This window comes from Lissotriton helveticus, chromosome 9, assembly GCF_964261635.1.
Source record: "Lissotriton helveticus chromosome 9, aLisHel1.1, whole genome shotgun sequence".
Taxonomy (NCBI): domain Eukaryota; kingdom Metazoa; phylum Chordata; class Amphibia; order Caudata; family Salamandridae; genus Lissotriton; species Lissotriton helveticus.
This window is the reverse complement of record NC_136070.1, coordinates 1053761195-1053784478: the sequence shown is the minus strand read 5'-3', so window position 1 is coordinate 1053784478 and position 23284 is coordinate 1053761195. Positions and strand designations below refer to the sequence as shown.

Sequence of the window (23284 nt, the reverse complement as noted above, 5' to 3'; positions counted from 1 at the left end):
GACACAGAAAAGTGTAAGTGACTCGTGCAGGTGTGATATAAAATCTCAGGATAACTAACTCTGCTATCAAAAAAAACAAACGTGCAACAGTAAAGATTAATAACATAACAAATCTGTGTTATATCTGCACAATGAACCAGAGTGACCCTATTTTTCTACTATCAGTATATATTTTGGTAATTTGACAGTTTAGACTCCCTATTGGTTGGTCTGGAGCTATGTTCTGCAGGTGTGTGCATTGAAAGTGCAAACGTGTGCAAGCAGCTGTTTGCTAATTTGGTTCTGGTTGTAAATATAGTTTCACGGGGAGCTATAGGATGCATCCTATTCTGCAATGAAAGTCTAATAGGGGATTTCTTCAGCTGCATGGAAGGCAGATATCTAATATATGGCTTTTAGGTCAGATGTTTACAAAAAGGCTCCAAATGTTGAATATTTGGGGAAAAATGTATATATTTGGTTGGCGGTAGGTTTCCAAATGTTGGCAATAATGTTTACTCCTTTGATAATAAATAATCACAATGAATTTAGAGAGGAAGACAGTTATCTTTAATTGTGTAAGGTACTTAAAAATAAAGTTAGGACATAATCATATGATTCAAATATTTGTATTTTTTTTTTTAAATATACCGAAAAGGACAATCAAAATATTGGAATAAATAAATGTCCTTGTTTCCTTATTAACCAATTTCTAAACAATTATGTTTTGATGTTGGTTTTGTAAGGCTATTCATATTGATTGCTTTTTCTTGGCATAATTAAAATTTTGAATTGAAAGTCAACAATGAAACTTAAAAAATTTCTTATTGTCTGTGAATAGTCAATTTCCTCACCCCATCGGAAGGGACATTTACCACCCATGAAGTTTGAGCAAAGCCTTCAATGTATTTAAAAATTATATTTAGCATTATTTTTCTTTATATTACAACACAATCAAAACCATGGTGAACTTTCAAGGGTTACCTTGTTCCAGTAATCGATACATTGAAGACAGTCCAAAAAGGCAAACTGATTTAGGGATGAAGGATAAAAATTGGGAACAGAGGAAAATGTACCTTGAAGTAAGATCAAATTTACTATGAGATACATTTACTTTGTACTGTGCAAAAAATGAACAATTGCATAATCAGCATCGTTCTTAAAAAGAGCATAGAGTCCAATTATCCGCAATGAACAAATCCTGCTGGAGAATTTAGCATGATTTTAGGTTGCACTGCTTCCAACTCAATTCTTTCAATTGTCCGGTATCTTACATCTTGATTCACTCAAAACTTGACTCGGTCAGGAATGTTGAACACCCAGGGAGCCTCTTCAAATTCCTGCTTTGTCAGCATGTCATTACCTTGGTAAACAAAGTTCAAATATCATTATTTACCCAGCACCAAGACTGTTTCAAAGATTTTATCAGTGAGCAACAGACAATGTGTAATAAATAGAAAACATTATTCTATGCTACTAGTAAATATTACAACTGTGGTCTGGAAAAGCTAGTTTGTGAATAAGAGGACTAGAGGAGCATGGGCTATTGACCCCTAATTCATTAGTAGTCAAACTGAGTTGAAATATTATACTTTTCTCCTCTGTAGTTTTGCTGACCGCAAACAGCCAATCAGAGCGCTACTGCCATATTTTAGATGATCACTGACGGAAACAAAAATATCGTGTGGACAGAAAATCATGTGAAAAATGTGGAGGGCTAAAATATTGATAAGGTAAGTGCAAATAGGTACGTATAGATTTACTATTTTTAACTCCACATCTACATAACTTGAAAATATATATATTATATACCTTCACTGCATTTTGTCCTCGATATACTTGACACAATATTTTGTCCCACAGTACTTTTGTTTCCGATATTCTGTCTAAACACCGATCTATCGATGGAACAATGGCATTACTAGACCCACTAGTGACTGAACTCTAGGTATAAAACACCAGGAAAACCCTGGATTACCTACTAACGGAAACAATTGTTTTTCCTGCTTTTGCCTTTGGGGTTACATAACAAAAGGATGATATATGCATGCAATTCTAAATTATGTGTCATAACATAATCAGAGATGACTTTGGGAGCCAGAAGCTGCAACTGGGAAGTAGTAAAAAATATTTTTGCCATATCACTCCACTTCCAAAGTTCCCATGAACAACACTGCTGCAGGTAGAAAGGGCAGATTGAGCTGGTGCATACGTCCCCATCAGACATTAAATATAGTTCCAAATCATTTAGGCTGAGATCTGTATTTATTCTCTCATCGACAAAACCGCTTGACCCAGATTTGAGTTTTATGAAACAGGTAACCAGCCATTAACCCGTTGGGTGCACGCATTGGCCAACGGCAGTCGCAAGCACTAACTCGGTCGTGCTGCGCACGTCCGTTGGCCGACGTGGCTTTGGCCACTTAATAGATCTCCCGCACTGCGACGGAATTTGAGAGAGTTAATGTGAGGAACGTGTAGGCCTATACCAAGCATCGCAGACTTTATGACTATCTTTGAGAAATAAGGGCCATATTTATTGCAAAGTCAAGCCACACAGCGTAGCAAGGTTGTAACGAGGAAAGGGCAGGAATGCACCGTATTAAAAAGAATATGGCGCAGTCATGCCTTTGTCCCTATGCTGATGTTGTTTTGGATGCCTAGCGCCAATGCAGGCACCCTTTCACTATGGTGTAAAGGGTGCCTGTGTTGTAAAGAGGATTGTTTTCGTGCAGGGACACCTTCCTGCACAAAAACAACCACCTGAGGCATTTCTCTCTATGTGTGCTGCAGATATAGCACACATAGAAAGAGGAAGTAATGATGAGAAATAAAATATTTCTCTTCTTTATAGGTCACCGTGGAAGGCATAGCATTTTGGTGCAATCCCAGGTCTAAGACTTTTGATAATTCTGGGAATGCGTTAAAATCCACGGATGATGCATGGGAACTCCGATGCAACACCGATGGAATGCCTCCCTGGCGTAGGGTAATGCAACACAGCGATTTAGGCTGCATTGCATTACTCTGGATTTACGAAACCGTTCAGGGCCACTCAATGTCGGATTGTGTTGATTCCTAAATCGCATTTTGTGCTTGCGTCATGCATGCAACACATTGTATGTAGCGAAGTGGGCCTATATCGCAAAGCCATTTGTACCTAAATTCAACTTAGGTCTGCAAATGCTAGTACTTAAGATAGTAGATAAAACATTGGAATTCAAAAAATGGGAATTTACTTTAATAAATTGATTATTTACGCATAAAAAGAGCATGAATTTGATTGGTTGAAAAAATTTGCTCGCCCTGTTCAGAAAACTAGAATGTGCTTTAGAAGTAAAGCATTCCTATTTAAAGCCCTTCCACTTGCACTCAGATATTCGAAGAACAGGAGGACAAGACTTTGTAGACCTTTTTTTCTTGGCAGCATTTTAACACATCTTTGCCAGGGTTTAGAGTACATGACAACACCTCGTGTGCTATGTTCTCCTGTTCGAACCAATTTCACATGTTCCTCAAATGTTGTTATCAGTCATGACACCAAGTAGCGGAGGTCAGAGCTACAGTAGTGAGATGTGATGAAATTTTATTAGAGCAGAATTCCGGTTCTTTCTTAAATGTAGAAGTGCAGAATTATAACCCTTCTGACTGACATCTGGTTTGGATCTTTTAACTTCCTTTGGTGTGGGTTATGCTAGGGTATGCGGTTTCTCATTACCCAAATTATTAATTTGTCACTACATCTCGCTTGCAAGCAAAAGGCATTATCTGAAATATCTGGTGATCATGCAGGCTCTTCAGGTGATAAGATGAATGGCAGAAAGGCAACATTTTGATGTTTTATATAAAGATCAATATTTGGGCAAGTGGATTGCTCCGATGTGCATTACTGATGATTCATTTCTTAATCCCCCGCCCCCCCTTTTCACTTATATGGGCAAATAACTTACCATCTTTGTCAGCATTGTGGAAAGGCAGAGTGGCATCATCACTTTCAGTTTCTGTTATATCTGACAGCTCATTCAATGTAATTGACCCATCTTTGTTCATATCATAGATGTTAAATTCTGATGGAAGCTCTAAAAGACACACACAGAAAATGACAAATCATTTGCAGAACTTTGCGTGACTGCTTAAAATTAAGACTTTAATAATGTGTACCTTTCATTTAAAGATATGCTGTGGGTGTACCTACTTTACAATCTTTGCTCACCTATTGCTTTACCTCACAAAGGGTAGGGGGGGAGTTGGGGTCAATAAGACATGCCACATCACATCTATCAGATCTGACAGTCCTCCTCTGTCTCATAAAGTTCATTAGAATCTCCAGTGTTGCTGAGATGTGTGCTGTGGGAACACTGGTGGCATTTCCAAGCCCACATGAAATTATATTTGGGGCAGGCGTTCAGCTGCTCCTTGACCCCATCTGCACCTGGCTGTCTGAGTATTATGATGTCAGCTCTAGTAATGAATTATAATAATTAGGCCCGGACCCCCCCCCCCCCCCCTTCACCCTCCAGGGGCAGACAGACCTGTGATAGCTTTCATCTGATGGGGGACTGTCTCTGCAGCTGATGGAGGTAACAGGCCATGCATGGCCCCAGTGAACAAGACTAGCAAGACTAAGGCTTTGAAGATGCCATGGTAACCCCTCCTTTGGCTTTGGGGAGGGTGGGCAATCTGTCTTCTTTATCTAGTTGTTTGAGTGCCATTTGGGTGACACCAGTGAGGGCAGGGGCAACTGTAGGAATTAGAGGCAGGCTGCTGCCCCAAGAAGAGTTAATCAGAGTAGGGTGGGAAAGCAGAATTTTACACCCAGTGGAGGGGGGAGAGGAATTCAGTGATCAACGGGAGCAGTAGAAGCCAGTAGGGGAATTAGAAAGCTAGAGCCTTCTCCTCCTTCAGGCTTCTCTTGTAGAACTTTGGTTTATTTTGTATTTTTTGTTTATCTTTCTGGCCTATCCAATAATCCACAAGACAAGATGCTAATTGGAGAGACGGACATAGGCAGAACTGGGGCAATCATGGGTTGACACCAAAGACTTCACCGGATCACAACTTCTCCTTTGTAGGCTGGGGGATGGGCCCTGATGGCGATCACACTGAACGTCTAGGGCCTAAACTTAACAGTGAAGAGGAAATCTTTGCTCTACTAGCCACACAGGAAATAGATATATGCAGACTTCCTGCAAGAGAGGCGCCTCTTGGGGGAGATGTAAGGAGGTGCCAATCCAGGTATTTTCCCCAACAGTTTAATTCTAATGCATGAACTAAAACCAAGGGAGTGTCGATCATAGTGGGAATCACAACTCCCTTGTGGGTGGACACGATCAAAAGAGACTCAGAAGGAAGGGTATTACTTGTTAATGGAACGATAATGAACAGAAACATTCCAATAGTGTTTGTTTATGGCCCAAACGAACACAGAGACAAATTCAACTCTTGGTTGGTCATCTTCCTAGCTACCCATAGAAGCACTGATTCAATAATAGAAGACGACTTTAATGTAGCCCTGTAAGAAATGGCGTTTCTAGTTGGCTAAGGTATAAACCCCAGCCAGGCAGAAGCCACCACTCTAGTCAGGGTACGCTAGATACACAAAGAAGATAATCTGTGCTCAACCTCTGGTAGCATGGCACAGATCAGGCAGACTTATCAACAGAGGCATTGTGTAAAGTATTTGGGCACACATACAGTAATCCAATGAATACACCAGAAAAAGACTCCACACCTGTTTATAAAAATATTTATTTGTATTGTCAAGGAAACAAGATCAAAATGACATAAATGCGAACAATATTTTTCAGGATATATGCATTCAAATTATGCATATTTAATCGTCGCTCATTCCTCCCTACCCAAGAAAACTCATCAGAATGCAGATGGATGCAGATGCAGCTGATTGTCCTGTGTTGTGGCAGTTTAGAGGGAATAAACAAACGTAGCTGTCACTCAGCCCAACCCAAACGTGTATTGGAGACAGGCTGTCAGACACATAGAGCAATAAGGGTAGAGAAATGTCCACTTTCTAAAAGTGGTACAAAAGGGGGTGGTAATGGACGGAGCATCTGAACCAATCAAACACTCACACCCAGTCAAAAGATCTGGGTTTAATCCATCACCGTTCTTTAGCCCACTCTGCCACCCCAGTTCAGATATGACTATATGCAAATCAATCTGACCCTGTGCCTCATGGGAACAGTCAAGCCCGAACTGCCAAGCCATGACTTCCCTGGACCGGAAACAAGCTTCCGAGGACCGGTTTCTGGCATTACAGCCGTCTTCAGCCCGGCTTGCTTGAATCCAGTGGCAAAGTGAGCAAGGGACTCACGTCTGAGCATACCCTGCCGCACTTATGGCGGCCAAAAGCGGTACAAAAGGGGGTGGTAATGGACGGAGCATCTGAACCATTCAAACACTCACACCCAGTCAAAAGATCTGGGTTTAATCCATTACCGTTCTTTCGCCCACTCTGCCACCCCAGTTCAGACATGGCTATATGCAAATCAGTCTGACCCTGTGCCTCATGGGAACATTCCAGCCCGAACTGCCAAGCCATGCCTTCCCTGGACTGGAAACAAGCTTCCGAGGACCGGTTTCTGGCATTACAGCCGTCTTCAGCCCGGCTTGCTTGAATCCAGTGGCAAAGTGAGCAAGGGACTCACGTCTGAGCATACCCTGCCACACTTATGGCGGCCAAAAGCGGTACAAAAGGGGGTGGTGATTTGCATACAGCCATGTCTGAACTGGGGTGGCAGAGTGGGCTAAAGAACGGTGATGGATCAAACCCAGATCTTTTGACTGGGTGTGAGTGTTTGATTGGTTCAGATGCTCCGTCCATCACCACCCCCCTTTTGTACCGCTTTGGCCGCCATAAGTGTGGCAGGGTATGCTCAGACGTGAGTCCCTTGCTCACTTTGCCACTGGATTCAAGCAAGCCGGGCAGAAGACGGCTGTAATGCCAGAAACCGGTGCTCGGAAGCTTGTTTCCGGTCCAGGGAAGGCATGGCTTGGCAGTTCGGGCTGGACTGTTCCCATGAGGCACAGGGTCAGACTGATTTACATACAGCGATGTCTGAACTGGGGTGGCAGAGTGGGCTAAAGAACGGTGATGGATCAAACCCAGATCTGTTGACTGGGTGTGAGTGTTTGATTGGTTCAGATGCTCCGTCCATCACCACCCCCCTTTTGTACCGCTTTGGCCGCCATAAGTGTGGCAGGGTATGCTCAGACATGAGTCCCTTGCGCACTTTGCCACTGGATTTAAGCAAGCCGGGCTGAAGACGGCTGTAATGCCAGAAACCGGTCCTCGGAAGCTTGTTTCCGATCCAGGGAAGGCATGGCTTGGCAGTTCGGGCTTGACTGTTCCCATGAGGCACAGGGTCAGACTGATTTGCATACAGCCATGTCTGAACTGGGGTGGCAGAGTGGGCTAAAGAACGATGATGCATCAAACCCAGATCTTTTGACTGGGTGTGAGTGTTTGATTGGTTCAGATGCTCCGTCCATCACCACCCCCACAAAGTGGTTTGGACACAACGAGTTAACACATATTCTTTCCCTCTAACCCCAGTGCTGGGTAACCCAGGCTTTCCCCAGGGATGACCGATAAGGACTAGTGAACATGGGAAAGGAGTGACGCCCTGTGTCTTGGCCAATTATATGAACTGCCATATCCTGTTTGATGACCAATGTAACGGCGACCAGACTGCGGACTGTACCCTTCCATTTCCGCAGTACCTGTCATCCCCGGATGGACTCTGGCTGGCCCTCCACGGGCCCATATTGTGTGGTGTGCTTGGCATGGCCCTGTACCGCTCCAGCTGCAAAACTCCACTGGATGTGCAATAAACATCCAGTAATGCACAGCTGTGTCATGTCTTTCATCATTTCTGCATGAATGTGTGGATGGAAGTTAGGACAGTGATTTCACTTATGTCAATGATGCTCATTTAGTGGGATGCTAGTCACTGTGTGCTACATTGCCTATTGTTTCCCGGGTGCCGTGGACACTACAACAGGGACATACACATTGGTCACTTCCTGGTCCGGACATGGACTGAACCATGCCCAGAGCCCCCGAGTCATTGTTGCAAGCCATGCGCTGGTCCAGCGTACGCCAGGCCATAACACTCTGCTAATGCTCCGAGGGTGGGCCCCCATAGCTAACTGTCGCAGGCGTACTCGCTGGTGGTGGGCAGGTCACTGGTCTAGTTGCCAGCATGTCACGGCCACTCCCTGAGGGCAGGTCTGCACACACACCACACCCATCCGGCATAGGCGTCACAGGCCATGTAACCCCGCAAATATAAGGGGCCGACAATGTCACATTCCCCGCTGCCGGTGGTGACTGGGTGACGGATGCTCCACGGTGCTCAATCATAAAGGGCGCATGATTTGATGCGCACAGGGTTGGTGGCACCCGAGGCCTTGAGGCCGACAAGGGCCTACCACCACGTGACGCTACCAGGCATCAACATCCACATTTTCCTCTATGCCCTAGAAGTTCTTCTGGCTAGTATACCCGGGAAACCAGCATATCAAAGACGTGGCACGTAACCAAGATAGATCTGCCAACACTCAAGGGTCTAAGGAAGGAAAGACAGCTCTCGTTAACTTTCATGTACTGCTATCAATTAATGTGTCTCCACACCTCCCAAGGTATCACTGTTGTCTGTTTCTCTAACCCTGTCAGTGGTATTGTTGGACTCTAGTCTTATGTAGCATTAGGGTTAGGTCCTCTGATGTGGCATGGAAGAGCTTTATCTCATAGCTCTTGATAATACACAGTTCAAGACTGCTGGAGCCGGACAAGCATGGACACACTAGAAGAACTATTTTCTACAACACCAAACATAGTCTTATTGAGTCTGAATAGTTGTGAGGGTGGTTGTGTTGTATCACTGGGAGTGGCATGATAGGGTTGCTCTGAAGGGACAGGGATATCATTATTAGTACTGCCTTTCTCTAACAGGGTAAAAATGTATTTTTATAAAACATTGATTTGGTGCTTCTTTAATGTTTGTAGTGTTAAATGGTTCTCTTTAAACACATAGGGGCCAGATCTATCTTGCAGATATTTACAAGTTTCTCCAAATCTAAGAGGGTAAGCAGCAAATGTTCGAAGTTACATTATTTAAAATTTCACCTGCATCTACAATAAAGTAACTCAGTGACACGCAAAAGCATGAATTCAAATTTCTTTGATAAATAACATGAAGCATTCTGTTACATGATATATCAAGTCAGGACTGGCATTACTATTTTCCTGGTGGTTGTTCTCATATGCTGTAAGACTATAACAAATATTAGATACCTTTGTATTTATGTGACTAGAGGCATATGGTTTTGTATGAATTATTTATTCTTGTGTGGGCTGGCAGGCCAATGCAAATAAAGTTACATTTTTGACTCAGTCCATAGGATGTTACATCACAATTGTATATATGTGTGAAATATTGACATAATGCAGGTAACTGCAGTACTGAACGAAAGGAGTTTCTTGGATCCTAAGCAGTCTTCAATGAAAGCATACATGTGATATATTTGATTTCTATGGGTACAAACAATTTAAAGATGTTCTTAGGAGGTATTGATTAACTGGTTAAAATATCTTTGATATAAATTCTTACTCTACGATTTTTAAATCACGCTTCCTTTAACAGAATATCCTTGTATGCGTGTCGGATCTATGACATTACAACGCATAGTTTTACAACGCATACCTTTACAACACATTTTTTACAACGCAACATCCATTACAACGCATTCCATTACAACGCATGCCATTACAACGAATTTTTAAAAACTACCTTTACAACGCATTCCATTACAACGCATACTACCATTATAATGCATACCATTACAACGCATAACATTACATTGCATGTAAGGTAAGTATTGGATAGTGTAGGGGTAAAAATTACTATTCTAACTCCAGGGGGGTGCAACAGTAGGGTAAGGGTTGGATAGTGTAGGGGTAAAAAATATTATTCTAACTCCAGAGGGGTGCAACAGTAGGGTAAGTGTTGGATAGTGTAGGGGTAAAAATTACTATTCTAACTCCAGGGGGGTGCAACAGTAGGGTAAGTGTTGGATAGTGTAAGGGTACTATGCGTTGTAATGGTATGCGTTGTAATGACATGCGTTGTACTGGTATGCGTTGTAGTGTCATGTGTTGTAATGGTTGCGTTGTAATGGCATGCGATGTAATGGATGTTGCGTTGTAAAAGTTTTGTTGTAATGGTAGTGCATTGTAAAAGTTGCGTTGTAAAGGTTGTTTCCCAGGCGTGTCTGTCTGTTCCAAACATCTGAACTGTAATTTGAACTCACCGACAATCTGGAACTGTAAAGAATCCTCTGGGTTAACAGTAGATTCTTGAAGCGCATAACCCATTTCTTGATCTTCTAGAATTGGCACAGGGGAGGCATCAGACATCTGGGCTAGTGACAAGATGACAAACAGCATGGTACCCTTCATGGTGAACCTTAACACAGGAAATAAGATGAGCATTTATTAGATTACTTGTGTGGTGTTTAAACAGTGAATTAATTGTGTACATCTCAGAAAAACACTTTGGAAACGCAAGGCTGCACCGTATTTACAAGAATGTGGTGCAGCCTTGCATTGCTCCCTGCGATGGCGCTAAGTTTCACAACTTAGCGCCAACACAGGCACCCTAGCGCAAGGGTGTCTGTGTGCAGGGGAGATTTGTTTATGTACAGGAAGGTGCCCCTTCCTGCACATAAACAATCCTAAAATGCCATTAACTTTCATGTGTGCTGCTTTGTACAGCACACATGAAATTACAAAATGGCATTCTTTAAAAATGGTTGTTCATGTACAGGAAGGGACACCTTCCTGTACATAAACAAACCATGGCATTTTGCTTTTTCCATGTGTGCTGCACCAGGCAGCACACATTTAAAAGCAAAAAAGAAGGAGACACAGACGAAGATGGCGTCGGAGTAGAACGCTTCTTCTACCCTCTCCGGCGCCGATCCAGCAAAGCTACTTACAGCACGGCGCTGAGTGAGCGGACTGGCCCCAGAACGGTGGCGGAGGTCCCCGACACGCAGCGGAGAGACCCAGAACCGTCGGCGAGGAGAGGCGCCGCCTGTGGCAGCTGCAGGAGCGGCGGCACTTTGGGGCCTGTGACTCCCCGGTCTAGAGTGGTTGGGGGCCGGCTAGAAGCATCGCGGAGCCCACCGCGGAGGAGGAGAGCCCTGACCGCGTCACGCCCGTGAGTCACCCTGCGCCGGCTGCCGGAGTTGGAGCGCGCTTGCCGGAGCAGGTGAGGGGCGAACACAAATGTCGGTGTGCCCCGGGGGTGCCTGAATGTGACGGCCTGAGGAGCGGAGGGGGCCCAGACTCGGCGGAGCACGGAGGCGCCGCAGAGCACATCCGGGGGACGGAGGAGGCGCCTGGAGGGCAGCGGAGGCTGACCATAACAAGGGTGCTTGGGAGGCCTAGATCCGGTGAGTGGACCCCCGCCCTGGTCGGAAGGAGAGACGGGTGGTGCCAGGCCAGTAGACAGGGCCCACGAGAGACCTGCGAGAAGCGTTGACTGCCCACAGCGTGGAGGCGGCCTGGTGACTGCTGTGGTGCATTGCCCCTGACCTCAACCTACTGATCATCGAGGTGCCGCCCTCGCACTGGGGGGGTGCAGACAAGTGGCGGCTGTACATCCATATTGACCGGTGGGTCGCCTGGGAGGATCAGTCACGTCACGCAGCATACCGTGCGATTTGGAGGGCGCGACGGACGGTCGCTGGGGCCATAGATTCTGCCGTTGGTTCAGGGCGGAACTAGCTACGGGGGGTCGGCGCCACGTGTCCTGGGTGCGTTAACTGGCAGAGAACGCCACAGAGCCATTTTATCTGGCTCCTCCTATGGGACTGAGTTGCGCTCTGCGACCCTAACCTGCGGATCCCGAGAGACACTGCATTACTTGTTATCGAGGCCCACTTGACGAGAAGCTTCGTCAACGCCATCCTGACAGGGTGGCTGCTGCCTGCATCGTGCCTCAGCTGGGGCGGACGGACTGAGTGGGCCTCTTAGTGCTCCGGAAATCCCATAGTCGTGTCCGCTTCTGGTTCCTGGAGTAGGGGAAATCGCCTTGACCCGCACCTGTCTCGGAGCCCTGAAGATGTCCAACGCTTTACGTAGGGGGAAGCGGGGGAAGGAGGGCGCCTCTAAATCCTAGCAGCAGCCGGCCTCTCCTGGGGCGAGTGGATCGTCTCGGCAATCGGATGATGAGGCGCCCGCCACCAAGGCCTTTATGACTGAGTTGTTTGCCGCCATCAAGGAGGACATCTCGGACCTCCGTGCTCAGTTGGCGTCGGACCTACGTGAGGAGCGGAGAGACGTAGATGGAATTGGCGAACGAGTGGCGACTCTGGAAGACCATGATCTGAACGTTGCGAACGACGTGCACCAGCTTCAGCAGGACATCATCCGCCTCACTGAACAGAATCTAGATCTGCGGGCCCACTCAGAGGACTTGGAAAACCGATCTAGGAGGAACAATATCCGAATTCGTGCGGTCCCTTGGGAGGGTGAGGATGGGGGTCTACGTGGCTATGTGCAGGCCCTGTTCCTACAGATCTTGGACGAGGAGGATGTGCAGGAAATAAGAATGGATAGGGTCCATAGAGTCGGTTTGCCTAGGAGAGGAGGGGGGCCTCCTCCGGACATCCTCGTCTGCGTGCACGACTTTCAGGTGAAGGAACGCATACTGCGGAAAGCAAGAGCCATCTCCTCCTTGCAATTTAGGGACCACCGTCCACAGCTCTACCAGGATCTGGCGGCGTCGACGCTTCAGAAGAGGAGGGAATTCCGTCCGGTGACTGCTTTTCTGCGGGACCGCAACATCCTCTACTCGTGGGGGCACCCCTTCCGTATTATATTTCGCTGGCAGAACCGGCTGGAGCAAATCCGCTCTCTTCAGGTAGCTAAGGATCTACTGGGCCTGGATGACATTCCTCCTTCTCAAGAGGCGCGTACCCCTGCATCGCGGAGACGGCATCGATCGTCCTCCTGGCACAGAGTGGGTGCATCCCCGAACCGGCGGCGGCCGGACAGCGCAGCCAGCTTACAGGAACGAGGGAATGCGGTGGCATCGGTGGCCTCCGCCACGTTGGCTGATTCTCAACAAAGCTCAGGAGCAGCGTGATCCTGGATCTATAGCAGATTGGCGCCGGAGGGGACCTGACCCTAAGGTCCCGGAGGTGCGTTTGTACTTTTGGAGAAGACACCCCGGACCGTGGCCCTGGGGGTCACCGAGTTGGTACCCTCTCCCCGTTTCCGTTCCAGAGGGGTTCTTGTGCCCTGTGACCTTCTGGAACTGTTGAGGACATTGTTCAGGTTCAGTGCCTTCTGTTACTTTTTATTGTTGTTCTGTTTGCGGGTGTGGGGTGAGGGGTGGAGGGTCCTGGGGGCGAGGGGTGTGGGGGGGATGTTGGGACTTGGGGGGGGTGGGATGGTGGTGGCGCCCCGAAGCTGTGTGTGCGAGGTGCTGTTTGCACTCGAGGTATTCCTTTCTAGCGCTTGCTGCAGGGGACCTTTCCCTGGAGCACTCTCTGCCTTATGCATAATTGCGAGTTATGTCATTGTTGCTGGCTGCTTGATGGTGGGAAGCATGGAGTGCCTGGCTGGGCGTTGTGCTGTTTTCCGGGGAGGGACATTGGCCTGGTCAATGGTAGTGATGTTTCTATTCGATTGTCTTCAGTACGGATTGCATTGCGGGTCACCATGTGTGCCTAGCGCTGGGGGATCTGGTGGTGCGGCTCTGGTAAAAAATGGGGGGTGGAGAAGGGGCTGGCAGGGGAAGCTCGGAGTTGGGCCTAGCCCGGGTGCATGTGAAATGGAGGCGATACTGGCCGTGGAGTGGGAGAGGACCATGCGGTTGGGCTTCCAGAGCAGAGAATCCCAATGTCACTATGCCTATTAGTGTAGGAACCTGGAATGTGAAGGGTCTCAACTCCCCGCAAAAGCGCCAAAAGCTCTGGAAGTACCTGTCAGATCACCATCTTGATGTGGTGGCCCTCCAGGAGACCCACCTAGCCAGGAAGGATGAACTTAGACTTCGGCACCGACAATTTCCCCTCATTTATAGGGCGTCAGCGTCCACTAAACATAGGGGGGTGGCACTCATGTTCAAGGCATCCCTTCCCTTTTAACCCCTGGGGGTGAGCGGTGATAAGGAGGGTCGATGGCTAATGGTAAAGGGATCCCTGTATGGCCGACAATGTACCTTTGTGGTTGTGTATGCCCCTAATGCTGGACAGAATGGTTTTTTACAGGAGTTGTTGGGCAGGATTGGAAACTTCGTGGAGGGGCACTTGTTCCTCTTGGGGGACTTTAACATGGTGTGGGACAAAGGCATGGACAGTTCAGGAGCGCGCCGAGCAGGCTCGGGGGTTTTCTCGGTGGAAACGCAACGACAAATAGAGGCCCTGGGACTGGTGGACAGCTGGCGATTCTTACACCCACAGGCTAGGGACTATACATTTTTTTCCTCTGTACATCGTTCTTACTCCCGTATAGATCATGTCTTTATTAGTCAGGCCCTCAGGGGGGATACCCGATTCTCCAGTGTTTTCCCGATCTCGATATCTGATCATAGTCTGGTGGTTCTTGGCCTGCAGTGGCATGTGGGAGGGGACGGTTGGCGGAAGTGGTACTTTCCGGCAGCGTTGACTCGGGATGAGGTGTCTTGTAAGGAGCTACGGAAGGCTATTGGAGACTTCATGGTGCTTAACCCGCCTTCTGACACCTCGGTGTATGTCACCTTGGATGCGTGCAAGGCCTACCTGCGGGGCACTTGCCTCGCCCTTAACGCCAACCTCAATAAACTTAGGAGAAAGGAAAGGGAAGCCCTGGAAGCGGAGCTTGCTCTTTTGGAACAAGCACATAAATCCAACCCGTCTAGGGTGACTCTACGTCCGTTGACAGCGGTGAGAGGGAAATTGAGGGCCCATTATAATAACCGGGCTGAGTTTACCATCCTCCGCCTCCGCCGCATCTCCTATTCTCAAGGGAACAAGGTGGGGCGGCACTTGGCACGGCAACTTCGCGATAAACGCGAGAAGGACTACATTGGGGGAATAAGGGACCAGGCGGGCTCTGTACAACACGGGGACGCAGACAAAGCGGATCTTTTTGGCCGCTTTTACGCTGATCTCTATTCGGGTGACGCCCTTGACCCAGAGGCTCAATCTGCTTTTCTGAATGGTCTCCCGATACCACAGGTCTCCAGAGAATGGAACGACTTGCTGGGATCCCCCATCACAAGAGAAGAGGCTTTAAAACTTCACAAAGCGCCGGGCCCGGACGGCTACACTGCCCTGTTTTACAAGACGTTTGCGTCGGACCTCTGGGATTACCTGGTCTCCCTCTTTAACACCATGGCATCGGAGGGCAGAACTTCTGAGACTATGGCCGAAGCTTTGATCACCGTTATCCCCAAACCGGGGAAAGACCATGCCGAGTGCGCTTCTTACCGGCCGATAGCCCTCCTCAACCTGGACGCTAAGTTGTACTCATCTATACTCGCGGGAAGACTGCAGGACTTGATGCCGGCTGTGGTGCAGCCGGACCAGTCCGGATTTATAAAAGGACGGCAAACACATGACAACTTGAGACGCGTGGTCCACCTGATCGAGAAGGCTACTAGATTTCGTATCCCAGCGGTTTTTAGTAGGACTCGACGCGGAGAAAGCCTTTGATCGCGTCGACTGGGGCTTTTTACATCGTACCCTGGAAGCCTTTGGGTTTTCACCCCGCTTCGTAAGAATGATTGAGGCTAATTACAACAACCCTATGTCGAGGGTGATGGTTAATGGCCATAGGTCCGGGCGCTTCCGTCATTCGCGTGGAACGCGTCAGGGATGTCCTCTCTCCCCACTCCTCTTCGCTTTAAGTATTGAGCCATTGGCGCTTGCGATTCGGGAGGACGACAATATCTTGGGCCTCCCCTTCTCCGGTGAACAGCATAAGATTTCGCTGTTTGCGGACGATGTACTGCTCTCACTTAGAGATCCGGAGCTCTCGTTGCCATATGTTCATACGGTGCTCTCTGACTTTGAGCAGGCGGCGGGTTTCAGAGTCAACCTTGACAAATCGTATATCCTGAACTTGACTCTTTCCCCTGAGGAGGTGCTCCGACTGCGAGCGCTTACCCCCTTATCGTGGTCGACTTCGTCTTTGTTGTATCTGGGAGTACATCTGACACCTACTCTAGGCGCCTTATTTTCGGCCAACTTTACACCACTGTTGACGACGATACGCGCTGAACTTGAGAGGTGGAAACCGAGGTACATTTCTTGGTTGGGTAGGATTCTCGCACTCAAGATGGTCCTCCTCCCGAAACTTCTGTATCTCTTCCAGGCATTGCCCATACCGGTGGAGTTGGACTATTTCCGTCGGCTTAAAACTCTGATGTTGAAGTATGTGTGGCAAGGTGGCAGGGCACGACTTTCCTATGCAGTGCTTCGCCGTCCGCGAGCGGAGGGGGGAGTGGGATTCCCGGACATGCACATGTATTATAAAGCAGCGCAATTGAGAATTTTAGTTGAATGGTCACAACAACTTTCAGAAAAGCATTGGCTCCATATGGATCGGTGCGTGGCCGGAAGATCCATTTGGGACCTGGCCTGGAAACCCAAGGCTGACCGACCCCGGAATGCATATATTAGCACTCCCACCAGCACGATGTTGAAGGTCTGGGACACACTTAGTGGTGACGACCGATGGACTACCTTCCCATCTCCATTTACCCCTATTCATTTTAATCCGGCTTTTCCTCCAGCATTGACTGACGGAGCCTTTGACGTTTGGAGGGAGGGTGGTTGCCGAGCTCTTACCCACCTGTTTCATGGGACGACACCTCTCACCTTTCATAACTGTATGCGAGATTATGGGGTCCCGCCCACTGAACGCTTTCGACACCTTCAACTCTTACACTGGGCGACATCGACTGCAGTAGGGGACGCCGCTACTAGACCGCTGACGAAGTTTGAGGCTTTTATTCTTCGCACGTCTACGATGAAGGGAACGATTTCCTTCATATATGGGATGTTACTGGATACCGCGGTTTCCCCCCGCCCTCGATACATGGACCACTGGGAGGCTACCCTCGGTAGGGACATTTCTGACGATGAGTGGAGGTGCCTTTGGCGGGATGTGGCGGCACATAACCACTCCACAGATCTTAGAGAGGCTCACTTAAAATTATTGTTTGACTGGTATCTATTCCCCTCTAAGCTGCATCGGATCTTTTCGACTACCTCAGATAGATGTTGGCGGGGCTGCGGTATGTTGGGGGATTTCCGACACATTTGGTGGGATTGTCCCACCATCCGACCCTTTTGGTCCGAGATCCTGTCCCATATTAAGGATGTACTGGGCTATCCGGTTCCGAATTCCATAGAATATGTGCTACTGGGAATTAGGGACCCATTGTTGGAACATCAGACTAGAGCTGATAAGCGCATGGTATGGCTGTGTTTAGGGGCGGCCAAGTTGACATTGGCAGCCGCCTGGAAAAACCCATCTGCACCAGCCATCTCATTATGGCACGTGCGGCTGTGGCGACTTTTGAGTATGGAGAGAATGTCTGATATATTTTTGGGAAATTTTAAAAACTTCATGTTTACCTGGGGTCCATTAGTGCGATTCCTATCCCGAGGTCTACCTTCTGCGGTCTGCCCACCAGCGCTTCGAGCATTACACCTCTTTCAAATTTAACCGGTTACGTGTGTGAAGTTGTGCTGCATGAATGTTGGTCGCCACCACCAGGGGAAGGGTGGGCGGTGGGGGACTAGGGGGCTTGAGGGGTGTTGGGGTGGGGTTGCAGTTTACTCTTCGTTGCGACATACCTTGCATGTGGAAGTGACCTGAGTGGCGTTCCTGAATTAATATGCTTCTGATTGGGGACGTCTTCTCTTATAACCCTTTGGACAATTGCTACGGACTTGCCACATCCTCCTCTACGTTGCGACCACGAACATAGACATGGGCGGCGACCTGCACAGTGTACCATATATGACTTGGGGTTCTATGGCAATATTATCAGCACCCCCTGTGTGGGGATATGTGGCGTTTGTCGCCTGTTCCTTTATTCTTTTTCTCCTTCTCTTTTTTCTTCTTACTCTCCTCGCTTTCTATTTCCCTCTTGAATAAATAACAAAATATATATTTTTTTTTTTAAAAAGCAAAAAAGAGGAGAAATAATGCATGTCTCCTCTTTTTGCCATCTTAAGACCAGGATTTTCCTGGTCTTAATTTTGGCGTTGCCTCCTATGTATGCCATCCTTGTACATCGGGAGCTGTGTCAAATACAATGGGCGCTGCGGTGGAACGCCCACCACAAGACCCACTGCACGCCCCTTTCACGCTAAGCATAGCGTGAAAGTAAGCCACGTTAAGTGGCTTAACGCTGCCTTGTACATAAGGCACAGCCCCTATCACCACGGGAATGTCACAAAAAGTGACGTTCTCGTGGCGATAGGGGATTGTACAAATGCCCCAGAGTCTGTCAGTGTGGGTGTGCAATACTAAAGGAAAAGTTAAGTTTCCACATTCCTCTCTTTCTCCGACAAGTAAAGTAATGCTCCTTCGCCAATCTGATTAAAAGGTGGTTATTTTTTTAGGACATTACAAGTTGGTATTTTTTTTTATTTTTACTGGGAATGCTTTTCTTTTATACGCATTAGAAAAGTGCACTCGAATATTAAATCATCCGTCTGTCCTTCTGGACATATATGATACACACATTTACCATACGTAATTATAATAATACAAATAAATGACAGGCACTAGTTTGTGATAGCTGCACAATATACTGCCCTACTAGTGCCACAATATACTTCACAACCTTGTCAGAGAAGAACCTCTCAACAGGGAAAAAAGGATTTACACTTTAAGTCCACAACCTGTGTCTCTCTAAAGCCAACAATTGCATCATTCAGTTATGTCTGAGATGTTAATTACGATTCGTCCAGCAAATTTTGAACTGATGGAGCGGTAACACATCTATCAGAAATTACTTGTAGTCACTATTATTAACTTGAGGAACAGAATACTAAGAAACACATCTAAGAGGTGAAAATACATCACAGTTTTGTTTTTTATCCAAACTGTCTCAATGTTTGGGTTCCATGTTAGCCAAGAGGGAGTTTGCCATGGAAAACAAGGCATGCACTTGTACCAAACATCTTATAGGGATGCTTATCACCCATCCCCTTTGTGGGACGCTAGTAGATGTACCTTAAGGAGTATTTGAATAAAGATCTCTTAGGCTCTGAAATGGGTGCAGAGGAAAGAGGACACCACTATTGTATTGGATGACGGGTGACTTGTTTAGGACTCTGTGGGCTTGGCGTCTAGACCCATGTTCCAGCAGTTGCAAACGTCACTATTTCTAATTCTGATTATGTCACCGCTATGCAAATTGTATTGTTCCAAGAAGCTGTGATGTTTATGGGTAGAAACTGAATTCCAGACCCTTAGTTTCAGGCTAAAATAATACATTTCCAGAGCCAATAGCCAATGCCCTTCATTGGGTGGGAGCTAGGTGTGAGGTGTCATCCATTCTCTTCATCCCCTGTATCTTGGAACAATGGTGGGTGGAGTTGTGAGAGCCTGATACACAGCAGTACACAGAAGCATTTCTCTGAGCAAATTTGTTGTCAGAATGTCTGCTCCTACCCACTGAACGGGTAACAAGGAAGCATGGAAAAGAGGTAAAGGTTGGAAGGGGAAGCTGGGGTACAAATCAAATGGGAGGTGGCTTTTGACTTTTGGAAGTGGGTTGGGAGTAGAAAAAAAAAAGGCATGACCAATATTAACATATTAGTTTCTGAGCTTCACCAGCTCACAATTACAGGGCTCGTTTTCTTGTCTGAAGTAAGACGTGCATGTATATTTCTTTCAGTGGTAGTAAGGGGACATGCCACAGCAAACAGAGAATATACAATTCTTAGTAGCTAATAATTCACAACCAAAAACCATGTCTTCGACTTGGGACCTCCAGAGAGTTCAAGCACCAATCTTCCCTCTTATTTTCTAAGACTTTACTGGGAATGGGCTACAATTTTGTTCAAATCTGACATGAAGTTTCTAATACATCTTTCCACACAAATCTATCTTTTTTCAAAGGATTATCAAAAGGTACAAACAGTAGTATGAAACAAACTCTCAAGAGTGTGCTGCCATTATTAATGTGCAACTTCTTCCAATGGTCATAAATGTGTTTATTAAAACCCCTCTTGTTTTTCTAAGTCATGCTAAATGGGATTTTCTGTAATGTCATTCTTCTGTGACCTGCCAAATGCATAAAATGCACTTCGTTCTTTTTTTAGTTGGTCTGGATCTGAAAATATAATCTTTAAATTATGCGCATGGATGGTAGGTCACAGAATTGTGGTAGAAATGTCGGTGTCCACCATATTACATCTACATTATCGACTACAACTACATCATCAAGGTAAGAAGATGTGGAGTTAAGTAGAGTACATCTTAACTTTCCTACCTTGTTGATACAGTAGGATTCTATAATGAAGTTGTATGTATGTATGTATGAAAATGGTATTTCTACAGGGCGAACTCAGCCAAAAGGCCGCAGAGTGATGTACATGGTCAAAGACACCTAAAGTCGACAAGTAATAGGAGAGGAAACTTGGTTGTGGAAGGTTGTGAAGATACAAGATTTTGCTGGTCGACATATCCACTTCCATACTGTTAACTGCATTCTTATGTTTTGATAATTAACGATGTTCCTACACAATTTCTGTCCTAACACATATGCCAATTCTTGAACTTGGATAGTGATACACATGTGATGATGAAAGAATGGTACCTGCTTATTGGATATCGGCTAAATAATGCAAACAATAACACTCTCTTTCAATCTCTCTCTCTCCTCATCACTTCGACTCAATTTATGGCCAACGATTCACTAATGTCCATGCAATGGAATGCTGTGCAGAAACTGCAGTGTTATTTGTGTGAATTACAAAAAAATTGTGTTTTGCTGTATTTACACATCTTATCATAGACAGATGGCGTACACAGATGATGTCATCAGCCACACTTGCACAATAAATTCAACTTTTTGCATGAGTCTAAGCACAAACCTGAACAAGACGTGTATTGCGTGAGATTTCCTTTTGCCCACGGTTGTGCCTATTTTCCTTTGACCCTAGTACACTAGTATTCCACAAAAAGTCAGGCACTGTCAATTAGTGTGACTTTAGTTAATCTAGTTTTCAATAGATCCCTATCTGTTTTACGCTGTTCCTGCCTTTAGCACCTCCTTTGCATTAAGTATTGGGAATGTGGAGCTATGTGATGCAACGCCATTTTGCATTGTGCCTGTGTCAACTTTCAACACCGAAATTGCGAACGAAAGTTGATCAACGCTATAGTTTAAACCACTTCATGTTAAGTACCACTGCTTTGCATCATCTAGGGCCCTCGCTAAACATTAGTACATCTAGGTCTATCTTTCTGTGTCTGTCACTCTGCCTAATCGTTTCTGTCCACATCTCAGTAGCTGAACATACGCCCATCTGTAATTTTACCATTGCACACATTAATGTATCCCGTAATTTCTCTTGTTCCGTTAGTGTGTCAGCCTTATAGTCTGTATTTTAGTATCTCTTTTTCCAAGCGCCTAAAATCCTGCACTGCGTTCCTCCCATCTGACGTCGGCCCCTTACCACAGCCAGGCCTGCAGGTATACTGCACGTCATTTACATTTGTTCAGGGGAAGACGTGCGTTTGCACACACTTGAGCACTATGCTCCTGAAAGAGCATTACTGTGCTGCCGATCAAAAGACCCTTTAATAGCGCTTCTCGTTCAATCTCCGATACCGAGAGCGCTGCCTCGCCACGCTGATGTATGCCTCCATTGTCCTGAGCAAACCTGCCCCACACAGCATCTCTTTTACTGCCAGTCCTCAGTCCCAAAAAAAGTCATCTGGCCGAACACATTTCACGAGGTAATTGAGGCATGACGAGAATAACTCTCTGAGAGGGGGACAAGCGTGCTGTTATCCTGAGGGTGGGTGAAGCCGAGCTCTGTGGGCGCGAGGGCCGCTGCAGCGCGTGGCGTCATTTCCCCCAGATGAGCAATGGGCGCCTCTGTTGAGGGTCACCCACACAGGTCACTGGCAGCGTGCGGGCAGCAGCACACCGGATGCTGCTGGTTCCACAACGCGAATCATTTATAGCCTAAGTGCAAACCCAAATTACCATAAATGCGATATGGAAATCAGAACTTTGGTAAGATTAAAAAAGTGAACCATATTTATGTTGTTGATTTTGCACTATAAAATATAACAAAATGATAGTGACTGACACAAAATAAAAAACACCTTTCACGTTTAAAAAGTTGTTGAAATATATTTTGCCGTTTGCATTTTATGTAAACCAGTATAAAATTAGTTGCTTCATGTTTTGACAATAAAAACTGAGAGCTAGTCCTATTTCCTCTAATCCCTGTTACACAAGCAATACAATGGGGCCTGACTACTTGATACCAAATTACAAACAGGTCAAGTAAGAGAGTCTATGATAAAAAAAAGAAATAAAGAACGGAGAGGTATGCAGCTCCCACTGATGGTTTTAGAAATGATTCATTTTTCAGAGATAAACGTGTCTACTCTGCTAACTTTTAATTAAATTATGGGCTGCACATTAACTCGTTGAATTCCTTTGCTTCGAGAAGCGAGTTACACGTACACCTGAAACCACATTGTCTCTTCGTTGTCACGAACCTCAAACAAACCTCGCTGCCGTTGCTCTGAAACAAAGTTTTAAAGGTGTCTTTCGATTTTCTTCCTTCCCAGGCTTGTCACTTTATCTCTCGCTCCATCCCGCTTTCTGTCGGACTGCCTTCTTCTTTCACTCCCCCCCCCCGCCCTCTACACGACTTACTGTTGGTGTTGAACTTGGATCCGAGCTTCTCCTGTTTTCTGCTTCTCTCCCTCCTGGATGAACAGTTCCAAAGAGTTGTGCCGACTCCGGAGCAGGTCTTTGTGAGCGGTGGGAGGAGCTTCCTTCTGACCCTGTGTGGTAGCGAGCTGGACTCTCTCCCTGCTGCCCTGTCCCCTGGGAGGAGAAGGCGGGGTGGGGGGCCGTCTTTGGCTTTGAGCCACGAAATTCTTTCCTGCACAGACCAACGGAACTCTCAGCCGACCCTCATTAGGTTCAACTGAACTTCCAGCCTTGACTACAGAGTATCTCCCAATTAATGACGTGTCAGGCAGGGCCCATAATGTAAGTTAATAAGCATTTAT

At 46.6% G+C, this 23284-nt stretch overlaps 1 protein-coding gene across 1 annotated transcript; it reads right to left on the bottom strand.

The window, feature by feature from the left end:
• Positions 1-526: 526 nt before the first annotated feature.
• On the bottom strand, positions 527-23049 carry LOC144782187 (uncharacterized). The gene is made up of 4 exons (XM_078661405.1): positions 22923-23049; positions 10312-10466; positions 3930-4058; positions 527-1342 (listed from the first exon to the last, which is right to left on the bottom strand). Exons 2-4 carry the CDS (start codon positions 10457-10459, stop codon positions 1266-1268), a joined length of 354 nt encoding a protein of 117 aa, XP_078517531.1. The 5' UTR covers positions 10460-10466; positions 22923-23049; the 3' UTR covers positions 527-1265.
• Positions 23050-23284: the final 235 nt, after the last annotated feature.